Source organism: Primulina eburnea, chromosome 17 (genome assembly GCF_022965805.1).
Source record: "Primulina eburnea isolate SZY01 chromosome 17, ASM2296580v1, whole genome shotgun sequence".
Classification (NCBI taxonomy): domain Eukaryota; kingdom Viridiplantae; phylum Streptophyta; class Magnoliopsida; order Lamiales; family Gesneriaceae; genus Primulina; species Primulina eburnea.
Window position 1 is genome coordinate 10271201 of NC_133117.1, and position 12310 is coordinate 10283510.

The window sequence follows — 12310 nt, forward strand, 5'->3', positions numbered from 1 at the left end:
GAGCAGTCTATTTTATATTTATTACCAGTTTTGTTACCTATCATTGGAGTTTTACCTTTTGAAGTCTTGACAATGCAGGTGTGCTTGTGGAATTCTACAGTGCATCCGTTATCACATAGTTTACTTGAAACAACCCACTCCCATGACAATAACATTAACTAATTACCATATGCGGAAGCTTTAGCATTTAAAAGGGAAAGAACAATATATCCTTTACATCATAAACATAATCTATACTAATATATATGAACATTCACAAAATATCCTCCAACACATAACTACAAGCCAACACATTCAACCAAATACATGATGTTTGTAAAACTTTATATATGTTCACTCCTCCCTAAAAAAGACATGATAGAAAATCTTTCCCTTGGCCTCTTATATGACTTCCCCCGCCTTGAACAATCTATTTCAGTCCTTTTTATCACCTGCATCACATGACATAACTGGAATGAGAATAATCTCAGTAAGTAAGAAGCTGTACATAGCAATTACATATACATAGCTTAGATTAGGTCATGGCTGTGGCAATGGCGGTAAAGAATGAATCATAAATCTCCAATCAATTTAAAGGGTATAATATCATGAATTAAAGGAAGGAAATGGCAGTACTGTGACATGTGACCTGTGACCTGTGGATAGTATCTCTTTGATATATAAATATACCAAAACTGTGAGAGATACTCATAATCATGTGATTGGCCAATGACATGCATGAATTACTATCATTCCTTGACTTTAATCATAGGGACTTTCATTGAGGCATTACATCAAACACTTGATGAACACAAAGGTTTATTAGCTCCTTGATCAATGAATTCAATGAAAATACTTGAACAATGAATATATAATAAGATATAACTCAAGTATACACCAATGAAAGGAGCTAATTATCAATAAACATGGCTTTTATACATATAAATATCATGTGAGCAATTGAAAGAGAACTTCTACTTACACTCCACAATCACTATGATGGCTATGATGAGTTTGAATGAATCCTACAACAATAGTAACAATCACAATCATAAATCATCTCCAATAATCCAATGAATCATGAACCCTACTTAACCCTCATTACTCCAAACCCTTATAAACTCCAAGAATAGTAAGTTCTTACCTTTAAGCTTGAAGTATAAGGTAGGAGACACTAAAATTTCTACTAGAATACTTGAACTTGGAGTGAAGAGTTGAAAGGAAGAAAACCTTGAAGAGAAAGGAGCTTGAACCGTAGGAAAATAATGGGGGAAGAGAGAAATGTGGAGAAGGGTCGAGAAATGAGTTAATAAGCCTTCCAAATTCATAAAAACGTGTTTTGTAATTTTGGTACAGACTGTTGGGCGCATATGCGCCACTTTCTGGGCGCACATGCGCGACCTGTACTGCCCACCGGGCGCCTATGCGCGGGTTCTGGCGCATATGCGCGCTGTATTCTGCCCAAAACTCATTTTTAAATTCAGAATTAGCAAAAGTGGTCAACATGAAAGTTGTAGCCCTATGTGTTTTCTTGTGTCTCCCCAAATTTCAGGTCATTTGGAGGTCTGAGTAAAAAGTTATGCCCATTTTCCCAACATGTGTCAGTGCAGGAACAACGAAACACACGACACACTTCGGGTCGCTTTTGGCTCGTCTTCCCTTGAACAAAACTCAAAATACGAAAGTTATAGCCTTATATCCTATCTTTCTAATGGAAGTGGCCTAACATCAATTGGATCAATATATAAAACATTATACTAAAAACCACAACTATTGCCACGTTTGTCATACCATTTCTGCACTTCTATTTTCTATTTGGCTCAAGTCAACTTTCTATTCTACCCATTCATTTCCATAATCATCACCAACTATGAACATAATATTAAAACAATAACCATTTCAATAAAGATATCCATAACCAGTAACCATTCAACATAATCTCAACCAGTAAAGCATAAAACATGATCATAACAATAATAAACCATAAGGATTAACATAATAAAAGGTTGGGCTATTACAATCTCCTCTCCTTATAAAAATTTCGTCCCCGAAATTTGCTTACCGTCGAATAAATTGGGATAACGATGTTTCATTTCTTCCTCGGGTTCCCAAGTCGCCTCTTCAATCATATGATTCCGCCATAAAACTTTTACTATACCAATCTCTTTGTTTCTTAATACTTTTACCTTGCGATCAAGAATTTGAATCGGTACTTCTTCGTAGCTTAGGTTAGGTAAAAGATCTAATGATTCATGTTGAAGAACATGAGATGGATTGCGAAGATATTTGCGTAGCATAGACACATGAAAGACATTGTGCATTCGATCCAAGTCTGGTGGCAATGCAAGACGATAGGCTCGGTCTCCAATCTTGTCAAGAATTTCAAACGGCCCAATGTATCGAGGACTTAGTTTACCTTTCTTGCCAAATCGCATAACTCCCTTGAGAGGAGCTATTTTAATAAACACGTGATCACCAACCTCGAATGCCAATGGCCGTCGTCGTACATCAGCGTAACTTTTCTGTCTAGACTGAGCGGTCTTCATTCTTTCTTGGATCAATGCCACAACATCTGCTGTTTGTTGAACCAATTCTGGGCCCAACATCTTCCTTTCACCCACCTCTTCCCAGTACAATGGAGATCGGCACTTTCTTCCATATAAAGCCTCGTAGGGTGCCATGCCGATTGAAGACTGGTAGCTGTTATTATACGTGAATTCCACCAAAGGTAACTTAGAATCCCAACTTCCCGTGAAATCAATCGTACAGGCTCGTAACATATCTTCAAGAATTTGAATCACCCTCTCTGACTGCCCATCACTTTGAGGATGATATGCTGTGCTAAAAGCCAACTTTGTGCCCAAGGCTCTATGCAAACTTTTCCAGAATTCAGAAGTAAACCTCGGGTCACGATCAGATACAATTGATACAGAGATTCCATGAAGTCTTACAATCTCAGCTACATAGACTTCAGCATACTGGTTCATTGTAAAAGTCGTTTTGACTGGCAGAAAATGAGCCGACTTGGTTAACCTATCAACAATTACCCAGATGGAGTTGTAACCCTTTGGTGTTCTTGGAAGTCCTGTTACGAAGTCCATAGTGATATGCTCCCATTTCCACTGAGGTATTGGAAGAGATTGCAAAGTTCCAGCAGGTCTTTGATGTTCAATCTTAACCTGCTGACAGGTTAGACATTCAGAAATAAATAACATGATATCTTTCTTCATACCTGGCCACCAATAAAGACGTCGAAGATCTTGATACATTTTGGTACTGCCAGGATGAACTGAATAAGGCGCTGTATGAGCTTCAATAAGTATATCTTTCCGAATGTCATCACCCCTAGGAACACAAATTCTACCTAGAAAGGTCAATAAACCATCATGATTCAAACCGAATTCAGAAACTCCTGTTAAATCATTTTTATTCTTCAACTCTAATAACTGAATATCCAATTGTTGCCCCTTTAGAATACGATCAATCAAAGTAGAGCGAAGAACTAGTGCAGATAACTGATCTAATGTACCTGGAGATACCAGAGTTATTTCGTTCTTTTGCAAATCGAGTAATAACGGTTTCTGAATCATGGACCCCAATAGATAACTGGATTTACGGCCTAAAGCATCTGCAACGACATTAGCTTTTCCAGGATGATAGCTAATGGTGCAATCATAGTCTTTTACCAGTTCCAACCACCTCCGCTACCTCATATTCAATTCTTTCTGCGAAAACAGATAACTCAAACTTTTATGATCTGTAAAAATTTCACACTTCTCACCATATAAATAATGCCGCCATATCTTCAAGGCGAATACTACAGCTGCCAATTCCAAATCATGCGTGGGATAATTCTTCTCGTATTCTTTTAGCTGACGAGAAGCATAAGCGATTACTTTCCCACGTTGCATCAACACCGCACCTAATCCCTGCTTTGAAGCATCTGTATACACAACAAAATCCTGAGTGCCACAGGGAAGTACTAATACAGGGGCAGAAGTTAACTTATCTTTCAAGGTTTGGAAAGCTTGTTGGCATTCAATGGTCCATTCAAACTTGGTAGTTTTCCGTGTCAAACTTGTCAATGGCAATGCTATTTTCGAGAAGTCTGCTATGAATCGTCTGTAGTACCCTGCCAAGCCAAGGAAACTTCGTACCTCTGAAACTGTCTTTGGAATAGACCATTTCTTAATAGATTCAATCTTGGACGGATCGACTGCTATTCCTTCTTTTGACACGATGTGGCCCAAAAACGCCACTTGCTCTAACCAAAACTCACATTTCTTTAACTTCGCATATAATTGCTTCTCTCTCAATGTATTTAATACGATCCTCAAATGCTCCCTATGCAGTTCTTGTGTCTTTGAATATATCAGAATGTCGTCAATAAATACAATCACAAAAGCATCCAAATACGGCTTAAAGACACGATTCATCAAATCCATAAACACTGAAGGAGCATTAGTTAATCCAAACGACATCACCAAAAATTCATAATGGCCATACCTCGTTCTAAAAGCAGTCTTCGGTATGTCCTCCGTTCTCACTTTCAATTGATGATATCCGGATCGAAGATCAATTTTTGAAAACACAATGGCCCCTTGCAATTGATCAAAGAGATCGTCGATTCGAGGTAAAGGATATTTATTTTTAATAGTTACCTTGTTGAGTTCACGATAGTCAATGCATAACCTCAACGATCCATCTTTCTTTTTTACGAACAAAACCGGAGCTCCCCATGGCGAGGAACTAGGACGGATAAACCCTTTATCTAATAGCTCCTGCAATTGATTCTTCAATTCTTTCATTTCAGTTGGAGCCATTCTGTACGGAGCTTTAGAAATTGGAGCTGTACCTGGACTCAATTCAATAACAAACTCTACCTCTCGATCAGGAGGTAAGCCAGGCACATCATCAGCAAATACATCAGGATAATCCTGAACCACGTCAATATCCTGAATTTGCAAATTACTATCCCTATTCACATCCGATACTAAGGCCAGAAAACCAGTACACCCCTTATTCAATAATTTTGTAGCTTGGAGACAAGAAATAAGGGAAATACTTAACGAGGAACCTAGCCCAATAAATTCATCACCCTCATGACCATCAGTTACAAACCTCACGGTCTTTTCCACACAGTTGATCACAGCATGATAAGCGTATAACCAATCCATACCCAAAATAACATCGAAAGCAACCATTGGAATTACAATAAAATCAGCATACAACAATCTCGAACCTATCTGTACTGGACATGCCTTAAGAATACTAGTAGGACATATCTCATCACCAGAAGGCAACATAATATTGAATTGTAAAGGCATGATAGTAGGTTCGCGAGATAAGGAGTGCATAAATACTTCAGACATAAAGGAATGAGTTGCACCAGTATCAATCAATGTAAGTGCTTTCTTTCCAGATATTAGAATATTACCTGATATGACTGAAGAATCAGGATTGGCTCCTTCTTTTGTCATCGTAAAGATTCTTCCTTGAACTTTTCCTTTATCAGAGGATAGAGGACATTTCTGTGCTGTATGCCCCATTTCTTTACATCTATAACATCGGCCACTTCCCACTAGACATTCCCCTTTATGTGGCTTGCCACATTTAGGACATAATGGTCGCTCCATCTCTGAAGAAGGCGCAAAAGGTTTATTGCGTTGTTCCATTTTGGCTTTTCCTTTGTGACCACCTCGAGCACTAGTACTTGCCCCTTGCCCTCTCGCTTGGAAAGCTTGCCTTCGTAATTGCCGCTCCTTTTCAATTTCTTGTTCATCGTGCTCGGCAAGTAAGGCTCTTTCAACAATGTCTTGATAAGTGATCACCTTGGCCATATGAACATCCCTTCGAATTTCTGGTTTCAAACCACGAAGGAAGTGTTCTCCTTTGTCTTTATCATTTTCAGCAATAAATGGAACAAACACGCATCCTTCTTCAAATTTCAAGGTATATTCAGCAACAGACAAGGAGTCTTGCCTCAACTCAAGAAATTCTTTGACCTTCTTTGCTTTAACTTCTCTTGAAAAGTACTTGGCATAAAATAACTCTTTGAACTCTTCCCATTTTAACTCGCGAACATTGACAGTCACTCTCGTAGCTTCCCACCAGATGCGAGCAGCTTTCACTAGCATAAACACAGAACAGCTCACTCTATCTCGATCAGTGAACTTCAGATAGTCAAATATAGCCTCCAAAGATTTAACCCATTCCAGAGCTACGAGTGGATCGGCACCACCGACAAATTCGGGAGGGTTCATACGCCTGAACAATTCATAGGAACTACCTTCGGTGCTTTCCACTCTAATCTGTCCTCTTCCTTGACCATGACCTTGGGTTGAGGTATGCAGGCTCAACAACTGTTGAATTTGTTCACCATGAACTTTCGCCTGTTCTTGTATTAATTTACTGAATTCATCTACAACGTTGGTAGTCCTATCAGTGGTAGGGGTCCTATCATCCCCTTCAGTAACCTTTCGTTTAGGAGGCATTTCCTACATGTAAGCTCACTTTAACATAGATATGAAGAAAATACATCAATAACAATGGAATATGATCAACTCTCAACGTTAAAATCAATAGATGCAGGATCGAAAACATACCGGATTGTCCTAGGTAGAAGAAGTCATATACGGTCCAAGAACTTTCGCTCTGATACCAATTGAAACAACCCACTCCCATGACAATAACATTAACTAATTACCATATGCGGAAGCTTTAGCATTTAAAAGGGAAAGAACAATATATCCTTTACATCATAAACATAATCTATACTAATATATATGAACATTCACAAAATATCCTCCAACACATAACTACAAGCCAACACATTCAACCAAATACATGATGTTTGTAAAACTTTATATATGTTCACTCCTCCCTAAAAAAGACATGATAGAAAATCTTTCCCTTGGCCTCTTATATGACTTCCCCCGCCTTGAACAATCCATTTCAGTCCTTTTTATCACCTGCATCACATGACATAACTGGAATGAGAATAATCTCAGTAAGTAAGAAGCTGTACATAGCAATTACATATACATAGCTTAGATTAGGTCATGGCTGTGGCAATGGCGGTAAAGAATGAATCATAAATCTCCAATCAATTTAAAGGGTATAATATCATGAATTAAAGGAAGGAAATGACAGTACTGTGACCTGTGACCTGTGACCTGTGGATAGTATCTCTTTGATATATAAATATACCAAAACTGTGAGAGATACTCATAATCATGTGATTGGCCAATGACATGCATGAATTACTATCATTCCTTGACTTTAATCATAGGGACTTTCATTGAGGCATTACATCAAACACTTGATGAACACAAAGGTTTATTAGCTCCTTGATCAATGAATTCAATGAAAATACTTGAACAATGAATATATAATAAGATATAACTCAAGTATACACCAATGAAAACATGGCTTTTATACATATAAATATCATGTGAGCAATTGAAAGAGAACTTCTACTTACACTCCACAATCACTATGATGGCTATGATGAGTTTGAATGAATCCTACAACAATAGTAACAATCACAATCATAAATCATCTCCAATAATCCAATGAATCATGAACCCAACTTAACCCTCATTACTCCAAACCCTTATAAACTCCAAGAATAGTAAGTTCTTACCTTTAAGCTTGAAGTATAAGGTAGGAGACACTAAAATTTCTACTAGAATACTTGAACTTGGAGTGAAGAGTTGAAAGGAAGAAAACCTTGAAGAGAAAGGAGCTTGAACCGTAGGAAAATAATGGGGGAAGAGAGAAATGTGGAGAAGGGTCGAGAAATGAGTTAATAAGCCTTCCAAATTCATAAAAACGTGTTTTGTAATTTTGGTACAGACTGTTGGGCGCATATGCGCCACTTTCTGGGCGCACATGCGCGACCTGTACTGCCCACCGGGCGCCTATGCGCGGGTTCTGGCGCATATGCGCGCTGTATTCTGCCCAAAACTCATTTTTAAATTCAGAATTAGCAAAAGTGGTCAACATGAACGTTGTAGCCCTATGTGTTTTCTTGTGTCTCCCCAAATTGCAGGTCATTTGGAGGTCTGAGTAAAAAGTTATGCCCATTCTCCCAACATGTGTCAGTGCAGGAACAACGAAACACACGACACACTTCGGGTCGCTTTTGGCTCGTCTTCCCTTAGGATTTGAACAAAACTCAAAATACGAAAGTTATAGCCTTATATCCTATCTTTCTAATGGAAGTGGCCTCACATCAATTGGATCAATATATAAAACATTATACTAAAAACCACAACTATTGCCACGTTTGTCATACCATTTCTGCACTTCTATTTTCTATTTGGCTCAAGTCAACTTTCTATTCTACCCATTCATTTCCATAATCATCACCAACTATGAACATAATATTAAAACAATAACCATTTCAATAAAGATATCCATAACCAGTAACCATTCAACATAATCTCAACCAGTAAAGCATAAAACATGATCATAACAATAATAAACCATAAGGATTAACATAATAAAAGGTTGGGCTATTACATTACTTATGCTGACTAAATTATAACATAAAATTTCAACTAATAATACATAATTTATGACAATATTAGCATGGATAATCTTTTCTTACTCACGTTTTTACCTTTGCAGTCATCTTTAAAAGTGATTTTTGGAGCTTGATCGTCAATTATTTCTGATAAGAACTTGAAATTTCCTGTCTTACATCTTGAGAAACCACTGTTTAGGTACCAGGTTGAATTTTTCAACAGCTCAATATGTTGTATCTGTAATAACAGATTAAAAATTATTTTGGTGTCCACATCCATTTGGATTTAGAACAGATTAGTCATTTTGGAACCCACACTTGAATTATCCTGATAGACTTTCCATTATGTGTCTCCAATAGGCTATTCGATTATTATGCTTCTGAACCTTTGATCAAATTCATTCATCGTTTCTCTGCCTTATTCTTGACTGAATGGCCACCATCAGCTTGTTCTCCTTTGTCTCATAATTTCTTTCACAAAGTTGGGTTAGTTTTTCTCAGATTTTTTTAGCTGTTGAACATGTTTTAATTTTACTAAACATATTTTTATCTAATGTCTTATAAATGATATCTTTTGCAATGTTGTTCTGATTTGCTTTATTTTTTTCCTCAGTACTCGATTTCATCTTGGGTTTCTCTACCATTATAAGAGAACCATCTATTGAAAAAATGAGTGTATTTTATTTCCTAATCTTCATTGGTTCATCCTTGATAACATACCTCATGTCATCGTCTGGAGCTGATAGATGTTCTTTCTTTCGAATTTCCCAATCGTCATATTTTTCTTTTGAAAACATAGGGATTTTGTTAAAAGATGTCATTTGATATATCAGATATTCAGATATTGAAATAAAAAACTCTGATAACACTTTTTAGGATCGAATATGACAGTTTAGAAGGGGTGAATGAACTGTTATGCAAAGTATGTCAAATAAGCTAAGCTTAAACTATGTTAATAGCTCAAGTCAATATTCCAGTTAGATTGAGTAATTTGACCTACTAGAAACAAGTTTTAAGTGTAGAAACTGCTCAGATTACTTAAGGAATATGGTATTAAAGTAACAACTCAATTTTCCTCAGTTCACTTATCAGCACATATGATAGTCTTAGCAGCACAAGTAAATAATGTTAAATAAAGAGGCAAGAAGTTGTTTATAGAGTTCGAATTCTAAGCTTCTTGTCTATCCCATTTTTCTGTTTCCAGAAGGATTCCACTCAAAGATTTGATAATTTCCACTAGGTTAAATCTTGTTCCCAATTCAATTCTAATAACCAATTTAACATTTCATGCAATAATGAGCAATATAAAAATGTTAAATGAGGTTACCAATGATAAGAGTAGTGTCTGCCTCCTCTTCAGCTTCCTCTGCATTCATAACAAATGCTCGTCCCATAGTAGGTGCATTCTTCTTCGGGAAATCAGCAGATTTGTGCCCTTCTTCCTTGCATATGAAGCACTTAGTAGTACCCCACACACACGGTCCACAGTGTATTCGATTGCACTTCTTGCATGGCTGTCCCTATACAGGTTTTGGGGCTGAAGGTGGTGGCGGATTTTATTGTCCTTACTTCTTGACTTGACCTTGGGGCTTTTGAGGCCCTTGAGGTCTAGGAGGACCCATATATGGCTTCAGGTTTGGCTGATTATGTTGTCTCTTGCTCTGTAACTCAAACTCAATATCCTTCAAAGATTGCTCAGACTTGAATGCATAGGTAGTAGAAGTAGCATAGTCCAAAGGACGCATCATCATAACATTATTTCGAATGGTAGGTCGTAGATCATCCATGAAGTGTCTAAGCTTCTCCGCAACATCCCTCCCAATAAGGGTACAAAGATACAACCCCTATCAAATTTCTTCACAAACTCAGCAACAGAAGCGTCTCCCTGACGGAGAGTCATAAATTTCCGCATCAATCGCCCTATAACATCAGCAGTAAAATACTTCTCGTAGAATATCTCTTTGAATTGAGCCCAAGTAAGTGTAGCAAGATTAACACCATGCTCGGCTCCTTCCCACCATAAATAAACATCCTCTCTAAATAGGTACGTGGTACACCTCACATGGTCAGCATCCCCCATATCTAGATAACGAAAGTGTACCTCGAGTGAACGAATCTAACTCTCAACAGCAAAGGAATTGGTGGTGCCAGAAAATTCCTTCGGCCCTAGCCTCCGGAACTGAATGCATCTGCTGTAACTGCTACTCGAAGAGACGAGCCATCCCCTCCAAGGCACGAGTAGCAGCATCCCCATTAGGAGGTGGGGGTGCATTCCATTGTTGGTTATACTGTTCTCAGCTCGGTTCTCATTAACAGGGGCACGTCTACGAAGCATTTTATCTGAACGTTTTTCAAATACTAACGTAACCAGCATGCATTTAAATCTAAGTTTTCTAATCATGTGACATATCTTAATCCATTAAGCAAACACAAGGCATATATACTCAAAAAGCTATTAAACATGTGACGTAAACATATTATTCATTTAATCATGCAGGTAACATCATATTAAATCATATAAAGCATTTAAAACTTAAAAATTGAGGCTTGACGACTGATCTTTCCAGCGCTGATGGTGGCACAACCATTTACAGGACCTTTGCTCTGATACCAACTGAAACGTTTGCTATTCGTTTTCTTAAAACGTGTTAGAAATTTATTTTTCTCCTTAATCTCCATAATTCAAAACATACATGTATATACTTTAAAATACCTTGACACAATTTTCAAAATAAAACAACCAACTAACATTTAAAAATCCAAAGGAAAATAGTTTGAATCATAAAATCGTCAAACGTTTTACCAAGCCTAAAAAACAATAAATTTAAAATGTACAACCAATACTAGACCTCTCAAAAACCTCTCAAAGCATAAGTATTAAAAATATTTAACGTAAATCATAAACTTAAGTCATAAGTGCGGAAAATAGAAGCGCTGGTCCTCGAGTTATGTGCACCTCCAGTCCAGTCAAATCAGACATCCAAACCTCCCTCAACATTATTATCATACTCACCTGTATCAATCATACCTAGTGAGTCTAAAGACTCAACACATCATATTCTTGATAACAACATAATACGTATACAGATCACAAAAAAATTGAAAAATACTTATACTTAAAATAACATTTTCATAATAATGCATAACTTTAAACATAAACATTTTCATATCAACATATTCATATTAACATATTCATATTCATATTCGTGTTTGTTAAATTCAGGTCGTGATTGTGGCTCGTATTTATATTCGTATTGGGCGATAAATACATCTATAAAAACCATAGTACTGGGCGGCGGGGACACCAGCATCACTCTCATCGGTCAGCTGGGCCTTGGCCAACGTATTAACATATTAACGTATTTGTATCCGTATCAAAGGAAACACGATCGTCGGGCTCTCACTGGGACCATAACCCTCACGATATCTCCAACATACCATCGTATTAGTCACAATCCCTTCACGTCCTTCAACATTTCGTATTCTCATCACTTAATAAAAACATGCATATAATATCGTTTTTATTTTAAACCAAACATGCAACATATCTTTTAAATGTCCAATATTAAACCATAAAAATTCCATGAACATTTAAAAATTATAATTTAACATATAAAAATTCATAAACATTTGACATAATCATATTATCATATAAAACAGCATTCAGGACACAGTCATGATGTTTATTAATTTTCGGGTGTAAAATTACCGTTTTACCCCTAGACGTAAAATTTAACGTTTTTGACATTTTTTAATTTCATTGACTCTAACATGTCCCAAATAATTATTTAAGCCTAAATT

General features: G+C 37.0%; 1 protein-coding gene across 1 annotated transcript; it reads right to left on the reverse strand.

Annotated features, from left to right (window-relative positions):
* Positions 1-345: 345 nt before the first annotated feature.
* LOC140817851 (uncharacterized) lies at positions 346-6473 on the reverse strand. Its single transcript, XM_073177644.1, has 2 exons — positions 5417-6473; positions 346-431 (listed from the first exon to the last, which is right to left on the reverse strand). The coding sequence occupies exons 1-2, from the start codon at positions 6471-6473 to the stop codon at positions 415-417; spliced, it is 1074 nt and encodes a 357-aa protein (XP_073033745.1). The 3' UTR covers positions 346-414.
* Positions 6474-12310: the final 5837 nt, after the last annotated feature.